Source organism: Mirounga leonina, unplaced genomic scaffold (genome assembly GCF_011800145.1).
Source record: "Mirounga leonina isolate KUSES-001 unplaced genomic scaffold, KU_Mleo_1.0 Mir_357, whole genome shotgun sequence".
NCBI classification, from domain to species: Eukaryota; Metazoa; Chordata; class Mammalia; order Carnivora; family Phocidae; genus Mirounga; species Mirounga leonina.
Window position 1 is genome coordinate 7,138,205 of NW_023270702.1, and position 25,738 is coordinate 7,163,942.

The 25,738-nt window shown below is 48.7% G+C and overlaps 1 protein-coding gene across 2 annotated transcripts in view; it reads left to right on the forward strand.

Annotated features, from left to right (window-relative positions):
- Window positions 1-25,738, forward strand: part of HADH (hydroxyacyl-CoA dehydrogenase) — a 45,838-nt gene that overhangs the window by 18,931 nt on the left and 1,169 nt on the right. For both annotated transcript variants that reach the window (XM_035030250.1, XM_035030252.1), the window contains exons 2-7: window positions 4,089-4,217; window positions 7,801-7,958; window positions 12,040-12,166; window positions 15,739-15,828; window positions 19,398-19,470; window positions 25,081-25,197. In XM_035030250.1, coding sequence (XP_034886141.1) covers window positions 4,089-4,217; window positions 7,801-7,958; window positions 12,040-12,166; window positions 15,739-15,828; window positions 19,398-19,470; window positions 25,081-25,197 — 694 coding nt within the window. The remainder of the gene's footprint in view (window positions 1-4,088; window positions 4,218-7,800; window positions 7,959-12,039; window positions 12,167-15,738; window positions 15,829-19,397; window positions 19,471-25,080; window positions 25,198-25,738) is intronic.

A 25,738-nucleotide genomic window follows, 5' to 3' on the forward strand; every position in this document is an offset into this window, starting at 1 on the left:
GCTGTTTCTGGCCAGTGTCTACACACGTGTTGTCTCCAGTGTGCTCAGCCAGAAACTCGGATGAAGCAAGGCAGGGACCGAATTGCCCAGTGTCTTCTTGCAAGGGGGGCAGGGAGTGGCTGGGGGAGTTCATCAGAGGACTTTTGATTAAGAGAAGAAGGTTAGCATGAAGGCTGTAAACGCTTTTCCGGCCATGGTTTTTCCTGGTTGAATTTTAGTGTTTTTGTAATGCATGTGCCTCTGCTTTACTTGACTATTTCGGGGCACTTTCCCTCTAGGTTTGGTTCTGCTTACAGTTTAAAAAAAGCAGTTATAGTTGATCCTTGAACAACATGGGTTTGAACTGTGGGGACCCACTTAGTCATGGATTTTTTTAAGGTTTTTTTTTTTTTTAAAGATTTTATTTATTGAGAGAGAGAGAGAGTAAGCAGGGGCAGAGGGAGAGAGAGAATCTCCAACAGACTCCACGCTGAGCACAGAGCCTGACGTGGGGCTCGACCCCACGACCCTGAGATCATGATCTGAGCTGAAATCAAGAGTCGGACACTTAACTGACTGAGCCAGGTGCCCCTGTTTTTTTACAGTATTGTAAATATATTTTCCTTATGATTTTCTTAACATCTTCTTTAGCTTGCTTTATTGTAAGAATACAGTATATAATACATGAAGCATGCAACGTATGTGTGAATTGATTGTTATTGGTAAGGCCTGTGGTCAACAGTAGGCTATTAATAGTTAAGTTTTGGGGGAGTCAAAAGTTGTATGTGGATTTTCAGAGTGGGGGGGGTCAGCTGTCTAAGGAAAGCCTTGTGGTTTATCTGTTATATAACTAAAATGCCCCATGACTATCATAATCAAACATGACTATAATACCTTTGAAAGTGGGTTTCTAGGGAAAAGGTGTGAAATCACCCCTTATTTGTCCCCCACCCCTCACTTCTTTATGGTTATTAATCCTTTATTCCTTGGGAAGTTGGCCCATTCTAGATGTCCTCCTTGCAACCAGCCTTCTGAGTTCAGCTGCCTGACAGGATTCTTCACGATGGCAGTTTTTATTTTATTTGACTTCCCACATATGGAGCCTTATATACTTAGTTTTCTCCCCCTCGGTGTTCTCAGTGTGAGTACAAAGTCCCTAAGCAAAAGGACACTGCCCTCATTTTCTTTCTTTATCTCTGTTCCCTTCAGCTTCCCTGCCAAATGTACTTGAATTGTCTGCTCCAACTCCTCGAGGAGCAAAAAAATCCGAGTGATGCCTGCTAGAGGTAGAGGGGAATGTGGATCGGGACCTAGTCAGGTAGAGATCTGGGGAGTCCTAGAGGATAATCTAGGTCAGAGGTTAAGAGGGACAAAATGAAAATCACTGTGTCATTCCAGAGGGCCTCTCAGAGGAGCCAGAACAAAAACGGAAGGTCCCTAAAGCTAGCACCTCTGCTCGCCCCTACCTTGCAGGCAAGGTGCCCCATCAGTGGTCATCAGTCACACCTCCCTTCAGCTGTTGCTCCCCAGGGGTGCCTGCCTCACAGTAATTTTTATTTATTTATTTATTTAAGGATTTTATTTATTTATTCGACAGAGAGAGACAGCGAGAGAGGGAACAGAAGCAGGGGGAGTGGGAGAGGGAGAAGCAGGCGTCCCGCGGAGCACAGGACCGGAGCCAAAGGCAGACGCTTAACCACTGAGACCCCCAGGCGACCCCGCCTCAAAATAATTTTGACTTCAGCTAAACTGCATCTGAATTTGAGATTTGTTTTCTTAGTTTCTGTGTCAGGATTATCCACCAAATCCCCCCCCCCCTCCAGGTTTGGTGATTTAGTCACGGGACCCAGCATATAATGATACTCGTGGCTACAGTTTAGTTCAGCAAAAGGATACAAAACAAAAACAGCAGAGGGAAAGGTGCAAGGGGCAAAGTCTGGAGGAGAGTCAGGCGCTTCCAGAGTCTTCTCCCTGTGCAGTCACACAGGACACACACAGCGCCTCCAGCTACAAGTTGTGATGGAACCTGTGGAGTGTCTTACCAGGGACGCTCACCGGAGACCCAGGGCCTTGGGTTTTTATTGGGGCTGGTCACACGGGTACCCTCTGCCTGGCCCACTCCCCAGTCCCTGAGCCCCGGGGGGAAAGCAGGTGTGCAGCAGAGACCACAGCGCGTGAGTGGTTTAGGCACAGCGAGCCATTCCTCTCAGGGGAAGGATGGGAACTCTCTCCCAGTCTGAGTTTCCGGGGCCCAGCCAAGGGCCTTTCTAAAGATAACAGTCTCGGGCCTGCTGTGTCGCCTTCCACGCACGGTTTCTAAACGTGCTCGTGCTGCTTTTGCTCGGAATGCGTGAGGGGGCCAGCTCGTGTCATGTGCTGGAGGCGTTGGCCAGCTGGGCCTCGGTCTGTTGCTCCTCGGGGAGACAGCCTGCTCTGGGTGGGTGGGTGTTTTACGTGGGCCACGCTGCCTGCCTGCAGCCTGCGTTTCTGCCAACAGGGCAAGTTCACCGCCTCTGTCCTTTTGGCAGGATAACTCTCGTTACGGCCATTACCCAGCCGGCCGGAGCAGACCTTCCTTCCTGTCCTGGTCCCCAGGCAGGCTCTGCCCACAGGCCCACAGGCCCACAGGCTCAGACTTGCAGCCTCGCTGGGAAGATTGCCCAGGGAGAAGCCATAGGTGCTCTCGTACTTAACTTCCATTTCAAACCCGTCTTACCATTTTTTGTAAGTGTTCTTTGGAAATCTTGGCTCAGGGATTTGGACCTCTTTGCCTTTGAGTTTTGCTCTTGTGTTACTTTTCCTCTCTGGTTTTCAGTTTGGAATCTGAGTCGCCCACTTTCAACAGCCTTGCATCACGACGGTGGGTTAGAACGGTTTCTTACTGTCCTCTCTGGGCAGGTTCACTTCAGCTAAGCTTTCCCTCTCCTACACGGTTGATCCACATATGTTTCCAGAGCGGTGGTTCTGCGGGGGCCTTCTCAGACCCCTAGGGGCATCTCAGTCGTGCTGGCATCCTGGATCACTTGTGTTTGTGGTAGGCCGCATGTCCTCTTGTGTGCGGCTTGAACTGAGTACAGTGCCTACCTGAATGTGACCTGGTGACCTACTTTTAGCCACACTACCTGTTCCACAGTCCTTGTAAAAGCTATTGGCAAATCGTGATGAAAAAGGGATTGGCTTGTCACTGAATGTGGCTAAACTGAGCTGGCTCCAGGTGAACTTTGGGGCAGCGGCACTATGTATACCCTCTGAATTTTAGCCAAGGCGGGATGGGGAACTGCCCTCCTAATTGGCTGGTCACCAGAGACCTGCTTTCATGGGAGCCATGTCACTAAATAGTCCTTGGGATCTTTTTTTTTTTTAATTAATTTATTTGAGAGAGCGAGTGAGAACAAGCATGTGCATGAGTGGGGGGAGGGGCAGAGGGAGAGAGAGAGAGAATCTCAGGCAGACTCCACGTGAAGCCCTACACTGGGCTCGATCTCACGACCCTGAGATCATGACTTGGCCCAAAACCAGGAGTCCAACACCTAACCGACTGAGCCCCCCAGGTGTCCCGGCCCTTGGAATCTTTTTGGCACCATTATGAAAGTCTTACCTGTTGCTGATTTAAGGACTACAGAAGAGTTGAGCCAAGCAGTCAAGCTGCACAGGATGCTCCAATTTTGAGGAAAAAAGATGGTGGGTGGAGAGTAAATGCTCTGTGAATGGGCTGTTGAGCACTTGGAATATAGCTAGTGCAACTGAGGAACTGATTTTTTCATTTTATTCAATTTTAGTTTATTTAAGTAGTCACGTGTGGCTGGTGGCTCCCTTGTGGGACAGTTGGGAAGCAGTTCTGGTGTGGCTTTCAGAGCCTTGATTCACATTCCAGCTCCGCTGTCTACCTGTCGTGTGATGGTGCACATACTTCTTAACCCTGTAAGGTGTTTCTGAGAATTCGTCGTCCGTGTGTGCCTGGCAAGAAGGGTGTGTTTAGTCGAGGTTGCCTTATTATGATGTTTACTTGGTATTTGGAAGAGAATGGTGGCAGAGTTCATACGGAATATGAAACTCTGCTAGTTTTTTTTTTAACTTTTATGTTTCCTTCCTTTCTTTCTTTGCCCTAGGTTGCTGGAACAACTGGCCACACAGTAGTGTTGGTGGACCAGACAGAGGACATACTGGCAAAATCTAAAAAGGGGATTGAGGAAAGCCTTAGGAAAGTGGCCAAGAAGAAGTTTGCAGAAAACCCCAAGGTAATTTTTTGTTTCACATGACCTCAAGACCCATCCTCTGAACATAACACATTTGGTGGTCTTTGCTTGCTTTTTCGGTTTGTTGAGTAAAGCTCATTTTCCCATAACTTTAGACCAATATGAATGACATAATCACTGAACATTCTGTGAGGACTGCGTACAAAACAGGAGAAGTAAACAACCATATTGTTGGGTAGGTTTTGAGGTAGGGGAGAAGGTTTCTGCAGGTAGTGAACTCATTCTGTCCATGGAGAATTTGGGATCGAAGAACACCTGTTTTGTCATGTGGATGGAAGAGAGCGAAACAGGAAGAGAATTTTGGTATTTGCGAGTTAAAAAGAGAATGATATAATAAACATTGCATTTAGATAGAAAATTTTGATTGCTTGGGTCATACCTTAGCGCATTTATAATGTAATTATGGGAGAGGGAAATACAGAGTGTCGTTCTCACTCCCAGCAGCGGAGGGGGTAGGAGAGCTCGAGGAACTCCTAGAAGGCCGGCAGCTCTGGTTTACTGACCCTTTCTCATTGGACCTTCATGTTTAGTTAGAAATACTGCAGAAATCACCCAAGTGAATTTTTGCTTACCTTTGCCACCTTCTTAAAGTTGCGTAAAGATTGATCTCCTTGGGGCTTGGATGGAATTTCACTTCATATATGGGCAGAGAAGAGGGCAAGGGGGGCTTTTGTTGTGTTCGTCACCTCGGGTATCTATAGTAGTGTGGCTCTTCTGTTTTGAAATTTTGTGTTGTAAAATATATGTAATGTAAAATTTGCCATTTTCATTGTTTTTAAGGGTACAGTTTGGTGACTAATTACGTTGATGCTATTGTGCAGTCATCACCACTTTTTTTTTTTTTTAAGATTTTATTTATTTATTTGAGACAGAGAGAGAGAGAGACAGCTAGAGAGGGAACACAAGCAGGCCGAGTGGGAGAGGGAGAAGCAGACTCCTCGCCGAGCAGGGAGCCCGATGTGGGACTCGATCCCAGGACTCCAGGATCATGACCTGAGCCGAAGGCAGTCGCCTAACCAACTGAGCCACCCAGGCGCCCCACCACTTTTTTTTTAAAGATTTTATTTATTTGTCAGAGAGAGAGAGAGAGAGCACAAGCAGGGGGAGCAGGAGAGGGAGAAGCAGACTCCCCGGGGAGCAGGGAGCCCGATGCAGGCCTGTATCCCAGGACCCCAAGATCATGACCTGAGGCAAAGGCAGACGCTTTAACAACTGAGCCACCCAGGCGTCCCACCATAACCACTCTTTACAAAACATTTTCATCTTCCCAAAGAGAAACTCTATACCCATTAAGCAATAACGCCTCATTCTCTCCTTTTCCCAACCCTTGGTAACCTCGGATCTACTTTCTGTCTCTCTGAATTTGCCTCTTCTAGGGACCTCATATAACTGGAATCAGGATATTTGTCCTCTTGTGACTAATGAATTTCATGTGGTACTGTCTCCATCCAGGGTTTATCCAGGTTGTAGCGTATGTCAGAACCTCATTCTTTTTCCTGATTGAATAATATTCCATTGTGTGTATAGACTCCATTTCGTTTAGCCATTCGTCTGTCAGTGACACTTGGGTGGTTCTCACCTCTTGGTCATTGTGAATAATGCTGCACTGAACATTGATATACTGTCTGCCCAGGTCCTTTTTCAGTTCTTTCACGTATGTACTCGAAGTAGAATTGCTAGGTCATATGACAGTCTTGTATTTGGCTTTTTGAGGAACCACCAAACTATTTTCCATAGTGGCTAAACCATTTTACATTCCTACAAGCAGTGTATGAAGGTTCCAGTTTCTCCACATCCTGGCCAACACTTGTTTTCCATTTTTTTTTTTTTTAAAGATTTTATTTATTTGTGACAGAGAGAATGAGAGAGAGAGAGAGAGCACATGAGAGGGGGGAGGGTCAGAGGGAGAAGCAGACTCCCTGCTGAGCAGGGAGCCCGACGTGGGACTCGATCCCGGGACTCCAGGATCATGACCTGAGCCGAAGGCAGTCGCTTAACCAACTGAGCCACCCAGGCGCCCTGTTTTCCATTTTTTTAATCATAGCCATCATAGGAGGTATGAAGTGGTATCTTGCTGTGGTTTTGGTTTGCATTTTCTTAATATGTAGTCACCTTTCAAAAATCAGAGGGGCAGGAGTAGAGTTAATTTTTCCCTCTCCCTGAAGAAATCCAGACACGAAATGTCACAGGCAGATTAAAATCTCTGTCACCTGTCCATATTCTTCATGATAGGGGGACCTGAGATGTTGTGAAGAGGGTCCAGGCAGGTGGGATTTTAAGAGCCCTGGGCTGGAGGTTGGAGTCGAGGACAGAGTGAGTCTGAACCCAGGTAATCTGCATTTTTCATGTGTTTACTCTGCAAACTTCTGCCCCTTTGGGCACAGGCTCTGGGCCTCACTCAGAGGGTTTAAAACAAACACACAAGGTGCTTGTGCTCAACATGCACAGCTCCTGATGAGTGAGTCCTCAGGAGCCTCTTCTCTCGGCGTTGCTCATCTCCGCCCGGCGTGTGTGTAGAGGAGGGACGCGCCTGGCCCGCACTGACCAGCACGGCGGCCGCTGGTCACAGGTGTGGGACAGACCCCGGAATTGAAAGACTTACTAGGAGAAAAGAATATAAAACATCTCAGTGCTTTTTGTATTGATTACATGTTGAGATGATAATACCCTAGATGGATTGGGTTAAACAAAATTAACTTTACCTGTTCACTTTTTATACTGCAGCCAATAGAAAATTGAAAATCACCTTTGCCCTCAGAGTATATTTCTGTGGAACAGCTCTGAGAGTTGTTTTACTCTGCAGTGCTTTTCGATGCCTTTGCTGACAGTGACCATTTTGATGCCCCGGGGACAGAGTCCATCTTGAGATAAAAATGGCAGTTGATAGAGGTGCCGTCTTCGGCCCTAACTGAGGCCTGTTTGTGGATTCCTGGAGTCACAGATGAGACAAAGGTGACACTGCGAGCCCTTCGCAGCAGAGGCTATGTCTGGCGAGTTTTTGCAAGCCCCGGAGCTAGCCTGTGATGGGCGGTGATTAGCAGAACAACTGCTAAGTCGGCCACGCTCGCCCTCTCTTGCCCTTACTCAGCTCTTCTCTGCCCCGGTTAGCGATGAACAGTCAGCACCACCTCTCAGACTAACGAGTGGTGCTGAGCTGGGCTTGTCCTCGTTTCCGGAAGGTCCTATTTCAGGACCTGTCTCCTACCACAGCGTGTGGCCGTGTGTTCACAGTGAGAACAGAGAGTGAGCCGGCCAGACAGGTGCTGCGAGAGGACCGCGTGGTAGCTGAGCGGAGCTGACGAACAGCGTGAAGGGTTACGGCCCGGACGCCACAGTGATCGCTGACCAGCAGTTGGCATGTTCCCAAGCTGATTCTCGCCCTGGTGTCTGGAAGGTCCTGAGAGGCAGACGTGTAGGGAGTTTTAGTGCTTAGAATTCCCCGGCGCATTCGAGTCGCAAGTTCGCCTCTCCTCGCCCCCCTCTCTCCTTCTGCCTTAGCATCAGACCACACACCGTTTTCCGGTGGGTCCAGTGAATGCTCTCTTCCCCTTCCTTCCACTGTTAGGCGGGTGATGAATTTGTGGAGAAGACCCTGAGCAGCATATCAACCAGCACGGATGCAGCGTCTGTAGTCCACAGCACAGACCTGGTGGTGGAGGCCATCGTGGAGAATCTGAAGGTGAAGAGTGAGCTCTTCAAGAGGCTGGACAAGTTTGCCTCTGAGTACGTGACCCTTGGGCGTTCTTGTTGGGTCTGAGGGCTCCCTTCCCGGGCTCGGGCTCTTCTCCCAGGAGGGAGTCTTTTGACACCAAGCTGACACCAAGCCCACTTCTCTTTCTGCTACCCCAAAGCTGTTTCCAGAAGACTGACACTGTTTCCTATGTCCTCTATCCTCCTACTCCCAGTCTGCTTCCCGAGGCTTGGGCTGCCTTCATCTGATCATTGTCCCCAAAGGAGGGTGGGATTTCCCACAGTAAAGTGGGGGGTCCTTTAAGGGACAGTCCTGTGTCTCTTGGAGTGTCTGGGCCACAGGCCCTCCCGGGCCAGAGGATGAAGAGGCTTGGGCACATCCTCAGATGTCTGCTGAGGAACCTCAGAGTCGTTGGTGTGTCCCCTTTTTTTGAATGGAACCTACAGAATGGTGCAGTTGAAGGGAGTGCCTGTCTACACAAAGTTCCCTGGGCTTTCCTGTTTTGAGCTTTATCTGGATTAAGTCACAACACTTGGGAGCATTTCAGGAGCACTGGAGAGTCCTTACCAGGCTTCCTGGCACAGGGTGGGAGGGGAGAGTCAGCCCCACGCAGGTCAGGCATATGGGTGCCTGGGGCTCGGGACCGGTGGTGCCAACAAGTGTCAGCAAGCTTTTGCATACGGGCTGCTCCCTTTCTCAGAATCCGGAGCCTTCATTTGTGTTTGACTTTCGGCTTTTGGCAATTGTGACACCTGGCTGATTTATTTCTGCTCTCCTTGGGGCTTCTGTAGCCACACTTCACCCTTCCTGGTTAGAATTGAAAGTCAGAATAAGATTGTAAGACAGAAGTAATTCTCAGCCAGTGAGCAGTGGCTGAAGAGGGACACTCACTCACCAGCCTGCTGGAATGTCAGCCCTCATAGCCGTATGGCCTGGTGTCTGAGAAGCCCTGCCCCTCTGTCACTTCTGTGTCACTCTGCTGATGAGTGTGCTCCTGGTCTTTATGCCGTTTAGGGCCTGCAGAAACAGAAGACTCTGGGTACAGGTATTGGCTCCCAGGTGAGCAGGGAGCCCTCTAAAATAATAACGCCCCCGCTACCCCGGGTAGTTTGGCCTTTATTGAAATGTTGGTCATTCCTCAGTGACAGTGACAGGTCTGACTGCCCTCTCATGTCTGCGTGAGTAATGGAAGGACTGTTAGGGGAAGGTCAGGTGGCCCCACCTCTTCCGTCTCTGTCCATGGACAGTCATGAAGCCTGTCTGATCCTCAGTTTTTATCATCTGTAATTTGACTGAGGGGTTAGGAGTAAGTCATTTCCAAGACCTTCCCAGTTCTAACTCTCTGAAGACTAGTTTCCCTAGTAATCTGCAAAATAGAGGGAGCGGTACCAATTGCACAGAGTTGTTTAGGATGTTAGTTTAACTTGGCTCAGTTTCCCGAGGGCCGCCTGTGTGTCAGGTGCTGGGCTAGGCTCTTTCACTTAGGTCCAGTCACACAGATGAGACACGTGAAAGGGCACACCAGAGGAGGCACACCGTGGATGTGAGCTTGCTTCTGGCTGTCAGCCACCCTTCGCTGCACTCTTGTTTTCACTTTAGATCACCACCATTATTGAACCCCTACTCAGTTTTGTGGCTTGTTTTTTTAAGTAGCGAGATATCCTTGACTGTTAGAGTGAGTGAGATATCCTTGACTGTTAGAGTGAGTGAGATATCCTTGACTGTTAAGTTCTGCAGCGACCCCTGTAACAGGGGAGGGGAATGTGTTCTAGTGGTGAAGTTCCCAGCGGCGCCCCTGATGTGCCCTGGAAAAGAACACGACTTCCCTGGCTGCAGTTATAAGCAGTGCAGATGAAGAGGGGGACCATGGCCCACAGAGAGCCCCAGCTGAGTCCTGTCCACCACAGTCCCCACCACCCCCTCTTGTCTTCTCCGCACTGAGGCTTACGGGTGTGGCCAAGGATCATCATGTTTGTGCCGTCGATTTTCTGTTAGTACATCTAAGAGGATGGTAGTGTTTTGGGTCCCTGAGTGTCAGAGAGGGAAAAACCAAAGACCGTCCGAGAGTCCGGCGTCCCAAGGAGAACGTGAGGGTGTACTTCTCTGTGAAAGACAAGGCAGCCCTGTAAGCTGAGTATGTTGGCACATTGTGTTTGTGTAGAAAGACGGCAGTGTGAGAGCTGTCAGGAGCAGAGCCAGCACAGCCGATTGGGAGAGGGGGAGGTAGAGGTCTGTGAGCAAGAAGCATCTCTCCCCTGCTGGTAAAATGTTCGCTGGGAGCACCTTGGACTGGAGGCACCCGGGACTGGGCTCTGATGTAACTTCACCCTTTAACGAAATATGCTCTCCAGTGTGCCTCCACATCTCTCCTGTCTGCAGGCAAGTCGCCCTTCCATTGTCCTATAAAATGGTGCCACATTGTGCATGTAGCAGCCCTTGCCAGCACAGCGCTGGGGCGCCATGGCCCGGCTGCTGGGCTTCATGGCGTGCAGCCCGACGGCGCTTGTGTCAGCCACGCTCATGTGTCTTCTCCCGACCCTCCTCCCCCGCTCAGCCCTGATTTCAGGCAGATTGTAGCATTGCCTTTTGGGGAGGCTAGAACTCCCACATCTGGTCGGTAAGGGATCACTCCACTTCCTGCACTGGCCGGGCCATGATGGTGCTCCTCAGCATTAGGCTGTTTTATGTATGTGTACCCACAAGGTGGCGCTATAGGACAGCCCAAGTCTCGCTTGTCTTTGTTTAAAGATTTGCCGGGAATGCCTTTGGCACCCCACTTTGTGGTGGTCTTTAAAAATTGAATTTGGATAAAGTTAGTATGGATTTTAAAAAATGAATATTTTACACACACACACAAAGATGGTACTGCTTTTTTTAGGAGAATTTTTTTTTTTTTAAGATTTTATTTATTTATTTGACAGAGAGAGACACAGGAGAGGGGGAACACAAGCAGCGGGAGTGGGAGAGGGAGAAGCAGGCTTCCCGTGGAGCAGGGAGCCCGATGTGGGACTTAATCCCAGAACCCTGGGATCATGACCTGAGCCGAAGGCAGACGCTTAACGACTGAGCCACCCAGGCGCCCTTTTTTTTTTTGTTTAGAGAGTGAGTGGGGCTGGGGGAAAGGGACAGAGGGAGAGAGAGAATCTGAACTCCATGCAGGGCTCAATCTCACAACCCTGAGGTCATGACCTGAGCTGAAATCAAGAGTCAGACGCTCAACCAGCTGAGCCACTCAGGCGCCCCTGCCTTTTTTTTTTTTTTTTTTTTAAAGTCAGCAGTTTTCTCATTTTCTTTTTTTTTTTTTAAAGATTTTATTTATTTATTTGAGAGAGAGAATGAGATAGAGAGCATGAGAGGGGGGAGGGTCAGAGGGAGAAGCAGACTCCCCGCTGAGCAGGGAGCCCCATGCGGGACTGGATCCTGGGACTCCAGGATCATGACCTGAGCCGAAGGCAGACCTTCAACCGACTGAGCCACCCAGATGCCCCATGCCCCTGCTTAAGATTTTATAAGCAGAATACCTTGAACTACATTTATCATAGATGTACATGTATCCTTCCTTCCCCAGATGTACCTATGCAACCTTAAAAGTGTTTTTGGACTGTGTTGGTTTTCTTCCGTTTTCATTTTAATTCCCATTCAGTGGAAGATTAAAGCTTTTCACTTGAGGGGAAAAGATCTTAGATCTTTACAGTTTTTTGTTGACTTTGAGGGTCTGTGGTGTATCTTTTTCATCATTAGTCTGTGCTCACTTAGGGTTTCATTTTGTGACGGAGGCTGCTACTTAACCTCAGTTTTCTCCCACATACCGTGAAAATTAACAAATATAAGTAGAGAAGTGTGGCTCCTGAAAATAAATGAAAGATTGGTAAAGATGAAATACATCTTTGAAACAGGTAAGTTTAAATTATCTAATTTAAAGATTCAAACTTGAAATGAAACTGGTCACTTGATTTCGGCTTCTTTGTGAAGATCTCTTCCCTGACTTCCTCCAGGGGTCAGGACAACAGATCTGGGTAGTAGGCAGTGGCCTTGTGCATTGCATCGAGGGTAATCCTGTTTGTTTCCAAAGAGGGGACTCATCCTGATACTCCACCGTCTTTCTCTCCACAGACACACGATCTTTGCCAGCAACACTTCCTCTCTGCAGATCACAAACATAGCCAACGCCACCATGAGACAGGACCGATTCGCCGGGCTCCACTTCTTCAACCCGGTGCCCTTGATGAAGCTGGTGGAGGTGAGTGGGCATGTGCTCATGTGTGTCTGCTTGCCCGGCCAGCTCTGCCAGTCCTGCTCTCTGACTCATGCTCCTTCTGCCATCGGCGGGGGGGGGGGGGGGGCGCTGGGCGGATTTTAACGGGAGGGTGGAAGGTTTCTCGGGCCACACTGTCCTTCCGGAGCCAGGAGAAGAAAGAGCCCCTGATATCTAGGGAGGCCTCTGTGCTTTGTTTCTTCGCAGCCCAGTGGTCTGACCAGTGATGACCAGGAGGGCTGCTAACTCTGTGGAATGTCATTCACTTAGTTGTGCCATATGGGGCGGGTGGTGTAGGGAGAGCGTCTGACTGGGAAGACAGCACTGCAGACGCCTGGCTCGCTGAGACCGCAGACGCCAGAGCCACACGTGTCAATACGGCCTCGGTGAGGTCAGCGTGCCCCAGGCTGTAAGTGGGATTTTATCAGCCTGCTCTTACACAGGAGCCACCGTACCCCCTTGTCCACCGTCGCATCACCCGTGTATTTTGATCCCAGCTATTAAAGCAGCTCCCTGTAGCCTGAACCTCCTGAGTGCAGACCTCTGAGACGGAGGGGAGCAGGGCCCCCAGTGATCCTGTTTGGGTCACTTCCGCTTGCTTGCTTGCTTGGAGACTTGGGTACAGGGAGATGAGTCACAATAGACAGTTTGCACCTGGAATGTGGCAACTCGCCTTTTACAGGGGGCTAATGACGGGGTCTGAGGAACAGCCGCTGTTAAAGTAGCATTTGTTCTGGGGTTGAGTTATTGCTGTGCAAAGTGTGGGGGACGCAGGGCCAGGCCGACCTCCGGGGGTTGGCTGGGGCTCCCTGGGAGAGTCTCGGGCTTTGCTTTCTCCACTGGTGCCTTCTGTCAGCCCTTTCTGTCCTTCCTCTCTCATGCCCTTACCCCCTTCCCGCCCCCCGCATAAGCATTCGCCTCTAGTTTAATGGTGACTGTATTTCCTTAGTTTTCTCTCAAAGACAGCTCTGACCTGCGATAGGAATTTATCTGCTCCTCAGCTTCTTGCAATGTACTTTCACTTCCTAAGAATGTTTTGAGGAAGTTGAGGAATAAAGGGGAGGGGTGGGGGGGAATGAAAGAAACTGCATTTATCCTTACGCAGAGAAGAGCAAAGAAGCGGGATGGATTTTCAACATTTCAGTGCTTAGGGACTAATCACTTTCCTTAGTTACTGTGTCAGGTACGTGTGTTTGGAGATAAAGACGCGTTGTATACATTCACTTCAAACTCTAATGCTGTTTTTTACTGCTTTTATGTAATAGTGTTGGTCTATGTCTTTGAGAAGGTGGTGTGTTGATAATAGTTAATGCTTAGCAAATGTTACCATTTTCTAGAAAATGTTTTCTAAAAGTGCTCTTTATTCAGTTTTTATTCTTGGGTGTTCACATATGTGTCGCTGGTGAGCACGAAAGTGAACCGTATCTTAAGTTGAGCTGTTCTCCTTTACTCGGGACAGGCCGCCCACATACGTGTGTATGTACTTATCTTAGACTGTATGGGAGCTATAAACAGAATGTCTGTAGCACATTGCTGTTTGTTGAGTGGATGAATAAATAGGCATTCTCCTGTTAAAAAATCTTCACTATTGGCTCCTTTAAATCAACAAATTATATTTGAAACTCTGTAATTAGCAACCTTTGTCCTAGTCCAATCTATGGGGTTCTGCTGGAGACCTTTTCACACTTTCTTTTGAATAACTCTTGGATTGCTGTTTGATTTATGGGGTTTGCAGAGCAGTTTCTGGTCCATCGCATCCCATTCCTCATCTGCATCTTCCTGGTGCTTCTGTCTGTGCTACTCATTCACTTCCCTTAGTGTCATAATATACCACCACCCCCCAAACTGCGATCACATTAAAAGACAGATGATGATCATTCTCTTCATTTATATAGCACCTTTCATCCTGCACAGACACTAGCTCATTAAGCCACACAGCCCTCTTGCAAGATGGAGGATGTGGCAAGTATCATTATCCGCATTTCACAGTAGAGGGGTGAGGCACGGGGGTTGACTGAGTTGTCTCACCTCATATAAAGGGTCTGATGTAGAAGCCAAGCCTGTTTGCTTTGACCCTCATTGAAGTTCTTAACTGGCTTTTCAATTATATATATATTTAAGTTTAAATTCATCTGGGTCTCTCTCCATTTGCCAAAATCTAGTTCCTGACAGGTGAGCTCTCTGTGTCCTATGGGCTAACTGCCAGGCGACGTGCTTGGTATGACTTTCTGGAGTGGCAGTGGGCCTCTGGGAGCGGGGCAGCAGCTGGGCCCTTGCTTGCTTGCTTGCTTGCTTGCACCTCGTGGGTCCAGGGGGCTGCCAGGAGTCTTCCCCAGGTGCCCAGCAGTGGTAAGCCCAGCCTGGGGCCCCTGTGTGCTGGAAATGAAAACCTTCCTCCATGGGATGAGCCTGTTCTGATGCGAAGGAGTCGGTGGGCTTAGGGGCATCTGCGTGGGAGAGGGTGGAGTACCGGGGGATACTCTTCTCAGTGTCCAAGAGACCTGTGACTTGGGCAGATTGCTCTGTTTTCCTCCTCTAGACTAAGAGAAGATGGTTCTCCAGGCAGAGCGCTTGAAGGGCCGTTGTCATACTCAGTAGACATCCAGTTACCTCCCTGAAGTAAATTAACGGTAGCAAGTAACACGGTAACAAAAGCCAGCATTTCCTGAGCACTTTATACCTCCCAGCAGCTGCATTTGATGCTTTACCTCCTGATCTAATCCGTTGTCACCTCACCTCAGCTGCTTGAGGTGGGGAGAGTGAATTCAGTGTCATTTCAATTTCAAGAAACATGCCCAGGGTCACAGAGCCAGTAAGTGGTGTGATGGGCATTCGAACCCAGGTCTGTCTCAGGAAGAAAATCTGTAAAACTCTTCTACACACATACACATTTATTTTTTATTTATTTATTTATTTATTTTTTAAAGATTTTATTTATTTATTTGAGACAGAGAGAATGAGAGAGACAGAGAGCACATGAGAGGGGGGAGGGTCAGAGGCAGAAGCAGGCTCCCTGCTGAGCAGGGAGCCCGATGCGGGACTCGATCCAGGGACTCCAGGATCATGACCTGAGCCGAAGGCAGTCGCCCAACCAACTGAGCCACCCAGGCGCCCCACACATACACATTTATATTTTAAGCCTTGATTTTGTACATTCTGTAGTACCTTATTGTCTTTTTTTTTTAAAGATTTTATTTATTTATTAGTGAGTGAGTGAGAGAAGGCACATGAGCAGGGGCAAAGGGAGAGGGAGAAAGCAGGCTTCCTGCTGAACAGAGAGCCCGATGCGGGATTCCATACCAGGACCCCGGGATCATGACCTGAGCCGAAGGCAGATGCTTAACCCACTGAGCCACCCAGGCACCCCTAGTACTTCACTGTCTTAAAGTGGACATTTTGGTAAACTCTTTGTTTCTGGCTTGAGATCCTTGTATTCTGGAACTAAAACTATTTTTGCCACCTTCTGTGTAGACACTTTACATCAGTGTTTTCTTGAATCGTTCTGTTGCACTTGTTTGCTGACTCTCTGGTCATAATTCTCTGCTTTGCATTTCCAGGTCATTAAAACACCAATGACCAGCCAGAAGACTTATGAATCTCTGATAGACTTCACCAAAGCCCTGGGAAAGCATCCTGTTTCTTGTAAGGTAGAGTATAGGTACCTTGGGAAGGGGGTTTTCCTTAGAACTGACTTATTTGGGGTAGAATTCTTCTATAGAAAGATGTGAGAGATGGGGCACTCTCACCTCAGGCCTGTCTGGGGGCTGGGAAGAGCACGCTGGGCCTCTTTTCTAGTTTGCCAGCAGGGGAGCCAGACCCTAACCCTTGCCCAAGGCTATCGGGTGGACCCTTTGAGATCTGAAGAGAGCCAGAGCTTCAGCTGAGTAGAAGACTTCTCCCCGGGTCTTGGCTTTTGTCTGTTGTTGGACTGCTGTGTTTCCATAAATGGTTTTTATGACCCCATTGGCTTTAGCCTCTGCTGGGCCTGGGGGAGCCCGGGAGCCTGCGTGTCCATGACAGCGTGGTAGACACGTGCGTCCCGAGCTGAAAACCATCGCACGACAGGTGGCCAGGGAAATGATGAGAGAGAGGAAGTGCCCACTTCCCCAGGTGGGATTAATGAAGCTGTTTCTCAGGGAGTGTGGCATTGTGCTTTTGTGTCTTGTTTTTCCACTAAGAAGCAAGGCCCAGTGGACAGCTTGCCTCCCGCCTTCCCTCCTTGCCAGACTCCGTTAGTATATGGGAAATGGCCCCAGCTGCTCTCAGCTGCGGTGGCGCTCTCCTCCCGTCTCCGCTGGCCGTAGCTCCTCGTTAGTCCTCCCAAGACTCAGGACTGCTCCTCTGCATGACTTGGCAGTTTTCCAAACGGGCAGTTGAGCCGTACCGTTACAAATTTTTGTAAGTGTGCATCTCCCTTTTTGACTGTAATCTTTTCTGTCGTTGTGGTTCTTCTTACAGAATGCTTTTGCTTTCTAAAATATTCTCCACCTTGAACTCACAGTATTGTAGTAACCTGTGGAAAGGCCTGTTGTTCATGAATCCTCTGAATAAGTCATCTGTCGGTGTGGCCCCCGTAGCTTGAGAGAGCAGACTCACGTGCCTGCCCCCCGGTCCAGGAGGGTGACGGTGTCAGGGAATCTCAGGCTTTAGCACTCATTCTTTCTTGGTTTTGTTTAGTGATTTTAAGTTGGATTTTTTAAAAAGTCACATTGATAACCAGACGTTGCACCCTCTCACTGGGTTATGCTTTGTTCGTGGCAGAAAGTGGTAATGGTATGAGAAAGAGCATCAGTGTGTAGTGAATCGAAAGCTAGATAAGAAAGTGGAAATGCAGGGACGGGCAGTGATTGTCTTCAGCAGCATAATCATTCATTCATAGAGAGTGAGGATCCCTTCTTCCACTGGAGTGGCCTCAGCAGATGCAGGAATGGGAACTCCCTGATCTCATAAAACTGCCTTGCTGCATCATTTCAGAACTCTTTCCTGGGTGATGCCTTCAAGCTCTCTGGGTTAGTTATTCAGGCTGTCGATGAAGCATCCAGACAATGGAAGGCAACCACAAAGAGCAAGGGTCAGCACGCTTTCCTGTAGAGGGCCAGATAGTCAACATTTTCGGGAATATGGTCTCTGCTCTAACTACTCGGCTCTGCTGTTGGGGGCAGTGTGCAGCCTAGACGGTACACGCGGGGTCCGTGGCTGTGCCATGGTGGTGGAACGGTACAGAAGCAGGCCGGGGCTGGATTTGGCCTGCAGGGTCGCAGTGGGCCAACACGCAACACAGCAGATGACATTCATGCACCCAGAACGTGTCTTTCTTCATAGTGAGACTTCTTGAGGAGAGCGTGGTATAAAAAGGGTGAGACTGTGGACTCTGGAGCCAGCGTGACTGGGATCACATCCTGGCTCTGGCACTTGTTAGCTGTGTGATCTTGGGCAAGTTACTTAACCTATCTGGGCCTCAGTGTCCTCTCTCCCCTGTAAAGGTAATAATAGTGCTGATCTCACAGGGTTATCATAAGGAGTAAATGGATTAACATTTGTAAAGTACATAGAACAGTGCTTGGCACGTAGTACAGTAAATAAAATATATTTAATAAACAAATGAGTGTAAACTGTAAGGTATACGATTACATAAAATTAAATTGCTTTATTAAGGGATTATGTTTCTTTACATTACAATTTACATACCAATATCGTGAGAGTGTATGCGTCTCTGACTCATCAGTGGCACTGAATATTAGCATAATGGGGAAAAACCCTTTTGACACTAATCTTATTGGCAAAATGCTATTTTATTCTAATGAGTACTTCTCTGATTACTAGTGAGTTTGAATATTTTGTGAGTTTTAGCACTTTTTCATTATTGAGCTCTGTGGATAATATCCACTGTATAAAACTCCACATACTCTGATTGGAGCAAACATTGTCCCCAGAGTACTTTCTGACTTCTAACCTTATATATGTGTGCTTCATCTACCCTGTCCTGAGTTTCTGCGATAAACTTTTTGAGGTTGAAAGCACTTTTGCCCTAGATACCAAGTCAGCATCATTTCATTAATACAGTTGTGGTTAAGCTGTTAAAGCTGTTTTGCTCATCTCTGTGTTCCCATGGAGCTAGGAGTAGGACTTGGTTTCTGTTTGTCCAGAGTTAAAGAAGGTGCAGATCCTGTGGCTTTATTGCCTAGTTTACACAGCGTGCAGTGAGGTTAGCTGTAAGAGTAATGCAGGGGGCAGGCCAGCTTTCATTTGTACGTTTATGGAGGGCCTAGTGTGTGCTAGAAAGAGAACACAGGGCCCAGGGTAAGATAAGAGTGAGGAGTTGTGTCTGCAGGAACATCACAGCCTTTTGTTAAAATTTACACCATTTACTTAGTGAAAATTGGTTTCACATAAATAATACCCCAAAATTACCAACCCAACCTGCCCCACAAATTCCCCCAGAGAGACCAGTCAGCAGAATCCAAATCCCACAGGAGGCTTCCAGGAGAGACGATTAAGTGCAGTAACGAGGAGGAAATTGATGAAAGGGGTGTGCGGTACAGGGGGGTCATGCGAGGTGCAGGGGCTTATCTGCCCTGGCACCTTACCCAGTTGGACCGCCCTGCCCTGCACACTGGAGTGTGAGAACATCCCGGGTAGCCCAGAGATGGTTCCGGGGAGCCCAGGCAGTGGCGCTCCTGTGAAGCTTGTTCAAGGTGGAGCGTACTTTTTCCAGATTCCTGAGAGGGATGCCGGCGAGGAGAGGAGTAAAGGGGCTACCATTTGAGTAACGGGCCTTGTGCGCATCGTGTTGGGTGTTTTCTGAGTAATCGTCACAACTTCTGGAAATTATTACTCTGATTGACCAATGATGAACCTGATTTCAGAATGTCCCAGTGTCAGAAACTATTAGAATCTGAGCCCAGACGGCCTGCCCTCAAAGTTGTGTTCTTTCCAGTGACCTGTCTCGATCTGCCTTTATTTCAGGATTCCTGCAGTGGGGGCATCTAGGTTTGATTTGATTTGATTTTTTTTTTTAAGTAGTACAATTGTTGGGTAAATTGTCACATACCACAGAAGTAGGGCTGTGCTGGTACTTCAAAAGAAATCTTGAAAATGCCAAGCTTGGTAAGTGTGGGTAATAAGACGCAGAGTGAGAAGGGGCAGTCTAGTGACTCCGCAGAAGATAAAGTTCAGTGAAAATTCACTTGCCATTTATTTTTCTCTCCTACAACAGGACACCCCGGGGTTTATTGTGAACCGTCTCCTGGTGCCGTACCTCATGGAAGCGGTCAGGCTGTACGAACGAGGTAGCTGTCCGGAGCCGGGCTGGGAGCGGCGGGTCTTAGCTCTCGGCACTGCTCCCTGGTTCTTGAGCAGGCCCTGTAGGAATGGCTAGGCCGTGCAGCGTACGGGAGGGGCTTCGGTTCATTTAGCTCTGTGAATCAGCCTCACCCTGGACCTCAAGACCTTTGTCATTGGGTGCCCTGGTCCCCCTGAGTTCCCTGTGGGGCCTCTGAGCCTCAGAGGTGTGGCTCTGGAACCCCCCCCACAACACACACACCCAGTTACAGTCTCAGCCAGAGCCATCGCATGGCCAGCCCAGATTTATATCCTAAATCTCTGCTTTTGATGAAAAGTTTTCCTGCTTAAAACAATAATAATGTAAAAATCACTGGACTAAGGGACCTTGAAAGTTCCTTAAAGTTCTAAAATTTGTGACTCTGTGACAGGTGATGGGAGGTAAGTGACAAGGCTGAAAAGGGATGATGACTATTTCTTTTTTTTTTTAAAAAAGATTTTATTTATTTATTTGAGAGAGAGAATGAGAGAGAGAGAGCACGAAAGGGAAGAGGGTCAGAGGGAGAAGCAGACCCCCTGCCGAGCAGGGAGCCCAATGCGGGACTTGTTCCAGGGACTCCAGGATCATGACCTGAGCCGAAGGCAGTCGCTTAACCAACTGAGCCACCCAGGCGCCCCTTGATGACTATTTCTAAGAGCCTTCCCTGTCTTTACTAAATGAGGCCATGTGTTTTTTTTTTTTTTAACGTTAAGAATGGTCTCATGCTTTTGTCAATACTTGTTGATTTCCAAAGAATGATTTCCCCTGTTGTAAAATTCTAAAACCTGGGACATGGTCCAAGGTTATAAAATGGCATGTATCTTCCTGCCTCCCTTCCCTACCACATTTCTGGAAAGGTAACTATCATGTCTGCTTCAAAGGCAAGTAGGCCTTAATAGGACTGGATAAAAAGCAAGTGTAATTGTTTTCAATTACTTCATTCACAAATGCTCGCTCCTGAGAATGTCATTTTTGAAACAAAATGTTTACACCAGCTCTTCCAGAGAGATGAAAGCACATTTGCTTCCTCAAAATCTGCTTTAAATATTAAAACTTCTCTCTGTTTTATGGAAGCATTTGCCACACTTTTGCTCCAAGATCAAACCAACACTTCTGTGTTTATCTATCAGCAAATATGCCTAATTACACCTCAAAGAATGCGAGAAGCGTTTTACCCGACTTTGAAAGGCAGGTGGGTTTTTTTTAATATAATGTTTTAGAATGTAGCATGTGGGTAATCCACCCCTTAATGTTTTTCCCTCACTGAGACATACTGTCACTTTGGTACACTTTCAGATGTACCTTGTATCTGACTGTAAGCGGAAAGGCGTTCTCTTGTCTTTTGCTCCACCCCCCCCCAGCAGTGGTCCCTTTGACCCTCCCCAGCCTGCCCCCGCTGGGAGGTGAGGCCGGAGAGGGGGTCCGAGCCCCGGGGGCCGTGTTCTTCGAGACCGCCCACGCTGCCGCCTAGGACGGCACGGCCCGCTTGCCCCTCTGCCTCTTTGCCCGCCACTGCTCGGGGCCTGTGAGCTGCAGCGTCGGCTCCGGGAGTGGCTGGAGTCGTGTCTGGGCTGGGTGTTGTGGCCCAGCAAGCACACTGGGGGCTGGACTCCACACGTCCTACCTCGGGCTTCTTCCCATGTCCCTTTGCCCCGTCGCCGCTGCCCCCCGTTCTGGCCCGCGGGGAGGCGGGGTGCCTGCTCTCAGCAGCCGGCTGGACCGCATCGCTTCTGCTTTGACACCTGCAGCTCTTTTGGATTCTTCCTCTCTCGCCTGCCCTGTCTGTTCGTTTGTCCTGTTGTCCGGGAGGGTGAGGAGACACTGCATGCTGCCCCGCCTGGTGGCGGGGGGTCTCGGGGCCCGGCGGCAGAGTGGCGCAGTGAAGACCCTGAGACTTCGTTTTGCCCAGCCTCTTCCTTCTCCGGGGAGAGCTCGTCCGTACGACACCATCTCGGGCAGCGTGGGCTCCCGTAACACAAGCACCACAGACTGGGTGTATTTCCCACGGTTCTGGAGGCAGAAGTGCAAGGCCAGGGTGCCAGATGGCGGGACTCTGGGGAGGGCCTCTTCCGGGAGGCACGCGGCTGACTTCGCGGCGCGTTTCCGCATGGCGGGGAGCAGAGAGAGGACACGGGAAGCTCTCGGACTCTCTGAAGGGCCCTCATCCCCTCTGGGGCTCCGCCCTCATGATCTCATCGAAGCCTGCACGTCAGGGGGTAGGGTGTGAACGTGAATTCTGGGGACGCGCACACTCGGTCTCCCACAAACCCTGTCCGGCGGGGTGTGCGCGGCGAAGCGCCGCTCTGCGTGGGGGAGGCCCATCGGGCCGATGGATGTGTTGGCATGAGAGCAGAGTCACCTCCGTCACCACCGCTTGGGGCCCCGGCTGCCTGGGGGCCCTGCACCAGTGCTTCTTGCCAGCTCCCCGGGGCATCTGGCGGCACCGCGGCGTCCCCTCGCCACTGCTCTCTCATGCCCTGGGCCTCGTGGCTTCTTCCTTGGGCCTGCCTTCTCAGTCCTCCAGTCCTGTCCTCGCTCTGTGCGGCTCCCATTTGTTCATGCTGTAGCGGCGGCCTGGTTGGTGGCAGTTGGTCCCGCTCGTCCCTGCGGCGCTCTGTCCAGATCTTCAAGCAGGCTGGCGCCTGGCAGCAGACCGCCACGCCTCTCGGATGTCCCCTCCCGACACGTCCCAGGCAGCTCTTCTGGGAGGGCTGGGCTGGGTGGCAGGCCCTGGGAGTGTCCCTGCCTGTCGTGTGTCCCCCCGGTCACTGTGTGACATCCTGCGCCCTGTCATTCCTCTGCTCAAGACCTCTTCGGTGTTTTCTGTTGTAGACTACCGAATACAGTTCCCTTCCCAGGGAAGCTGCTCTCACTTCCCCTCCGCCCCTGCTGCCCTCCCACGGACTTCACTCCCCCCGCCCTTACAAGGCCCTGCCTGATGTCCCCAGTGTTCCAAGCTGGTCGCCATGTGTTGTTATAACTCTCTTTACGCTTTGGCTCTCCCTCAGGGTGGTTGCCGCCCTCCTCCCCGTGGCAGGGCGTCTTTCTGTTGCTGGATACGGTGCCTGGGAAGTGTCTCCTCTTCATCCTCTCCAGAGTCTCCTACAGGACAGGCACTTAGGGGGCTGCCGCCGGGGCCTGTGGTTAATGCCAAGAATGGTGGGTAGGTGGTGCCGATGAGCCAGCCTAAGAAACAAGTCCGGCTGCTCCCAGGTCCCCACTGTGCAAGAGGAAGCTTCTCGTTGTCTTGTCTAGAGTTAGGGGCTCTTCACTGGGGAGAGGTGGGAGGCCCCATGAACCTCCTGAAGTTTGGTGTGTGCAGTTTATTTGGGGCAGGTGTCCTATTCTCAGTGAAGTGCTTGACTCTATACAAGTTTAGGAATTATTAGTCTAAAGCACAGTTCCATATTTAACTCCCTTGCTGACTTTGTAACACTGCTTAGATTTTTTTCTTTGATATGCTTTATCTTTGTATTATTTTTTGAGATAAAATAGTCTTCAGGTGAGTTGCTGAATCTGGAATTACAGAATTGCCCCTAGGGTTCATTATTTGCCCGTGAATAGAGATTTGATTAAATGGCTTTAGGTAAGTTGGAACCGTTACACTATGAGATTTCTGTCCCCAGGAGCCGATATTCTAAGGAAGGGAGGCCGTCCACAGTGAATGAACCAGTAGATACCGCGTTAGGTTGTGACCAGTAATCTGGAGAAAGATAAAGTGAAGAGGATGGTGGGAGGCCTCGCCTGGAGTTCTTACAGTTGCTAGTTTATATGCAGGGAGGGAGCAGGGTGCTCTGATGAGGGGACATCTGAGCAGAGAGGCCTGCGGGAAGCAAATGTCAAATGTTGGAGGAGGGACGGCACCAATCCCAGGGGGCAGCAGGTGCTGACCCCAGGAGAGGGGTAAGCGAGGTGGTCATTTAGCATTCTGGGCTCTAACACCATAGAAGCCCTCAGGGTCAGATGAAGGCCTCTGAGCAGAATCCATTTGTCAGCTGCCATGTTCCTGCTCATTTCTCCTTTGCACATGCTGTTCCCTCTACCTGGCATGCTCTTCCTGCCCTCTCATCCCTTGGGATGCTCTTCGTCCTTCAGGACCTGGGCCTCGGTGGGTTTTGGTGAAATGTTGGCACTGTGAGTATATCTGTCCACCTGTGCCCACACACAGGCGTGTCAGTCTTCATGAATCTTCAGCAGTAGCTGACACATCTGAGTCCTCCCACTATATCATGAGTACTTGGGGGCTTGTCTGGTTTTTCTGTGTCTCATTCTAAGTCTCTGGTGCCTGGTATGGAACAGAGATAAATAAAAGTTGAATGAAGGAAGGGTGCCGCCTAAAGCTGATGTATATGATGATTTTTGCTTTCTTATGGACTAAAACTCAAAATTGTGACTCTTAGCATCCTCTGGTTGACTAATTAGTGAAGCATTAATGTCACTTATAAGAAATAATCAGTTGGTATTCTAATCACCTTCAACTGTACTTCCTATGCTTTTTAAAAATATAGTCTTGGGGCACCTGGGTAGCTCAATCGGTTAAAAGTCTGACTCTTGGTTTCAGCTCAGGTCGTGATCTCAGGGTCATGAGATCGAGCCCTACGTCGGGCTCCGTGCTCAGCACAGAGTCTGCTTTGGCGTTCTCTCTCCCTCTGCCGCTGCACTCTTGCTCTCTCTAAAGTAAATAAATAAATTTTAAAAATATATACATAGTTTTTATGGATGTTTAAGTAGTTCCTATTCCTCATGCCTAAAAATCTGAAATGTTTAGGTATAAAATTCTCTTTGAGTATTTGAACTTTTTTCTCCTTTTATTTAGCTTTAGTGTAACTGACCATTTCTTTATACTTTGGAACAAAATTTCTAGATGATCACTTGTTATAGACTATTCCCATTCCTGATTTTGGAGAAAGGGAACAGGTTCTCTGAAAGACTTCTTGTGGGCCCAAGGACCATAATAGTGAAGGGTAGAATTCCAGGAAAAAAGCACATTGGCTCTTGTCTTAATTTAATGAACACACTTTAAAACTTGAGTGGCAATTTTAAATCAGATTTGGGCTTCTTTTTAAACTTTATCTTGACTAAAGGGTTGATGTGAGTGTAATTCCAGAGGAATACTCATTACTTATAAAACCAAGAAAGCTGGAAAGGAAAAATATGCATACGATACATATAAAAACACAAAGCTTAGTTCTTTTTTGTTTAAAAAGAGTCGTATTTATCAATAAAATTATGCTCTAGCTTTAAGTGATGTTGTAATAAATTATTCCAGAGTTGGAAAATCCCAATCCATTAACAGTGACTAGTGTTTCCAGCCACCGGAGCCTTCTCTCTGCGTGAACACCGGAGCAGTGCTCTGGAATTCACCTCACAGAATATCTTGGTGGAATAGCTTTGAAAATCTTGTGGTCTATTTGGCGTGTACCTGTGAGATGAAATCTTACTTACCATAGCCAGAAATCCTGATTCTGGATGTTTTTTGAATGTGCGAACTTGTAAAACTCAATTCTGGGACTAACAGTATGACAAGGAGAACCACGGGAAAGATGGTGATGGCTCATTGCTGCCCTCTTGTCCTCAGGTGATTCATCCAAGGAGGACATCGACACTGCTATGAAGCTGGGAGCTGGGTACCCCATGGGCCCATTTGAGCTTCTCGATTACGTGGGGCTGGATACTGTGAAGTTCATCATGGATGGTAGGAATTGGACTTCTCTGTTCTCTTTCTGTAATGGAATTGAGGTTGTTTCTTTCATGTTACAATGCTTGTTTACCACCGAAATTTCAAGGGGTCTTAGTAGGCCTTCCAGAGTTCTGCCCCACCAGCTTAAAGATTCAAGTTAAAAGATGGCAGAAAAAGGAAAAATGTGCTTGCCTAGTGTCTCTCCACAGGGTAACTTGTTTTTAAAACTTTTCATTTTGAAACAATTTATAGATTCACAGGAAGTTTCAAATATAGCACAGAGTGGTCCCGGGTCCCGTGTACCCCTTACCTGGTTTCCCCTGATGGTTCTGCAGGACAGGATCACATTGAAAGCGGACATTGGTACCGTGTGTCATTCCGTCATAAGTGCTGATTTGTGTAACCTCCACTCCCGTGGAGATCTACCCCCTTTAAAGATAATAATGTATCTCTTTACTATAGTGGCTCTGAAGTTACAGTAAAGATGATAATGACAGCTGGACTCCCGAAGTTGAGTGTAGCTCAGGCCCCCACGTTTCACAAAGAATACCTAGGT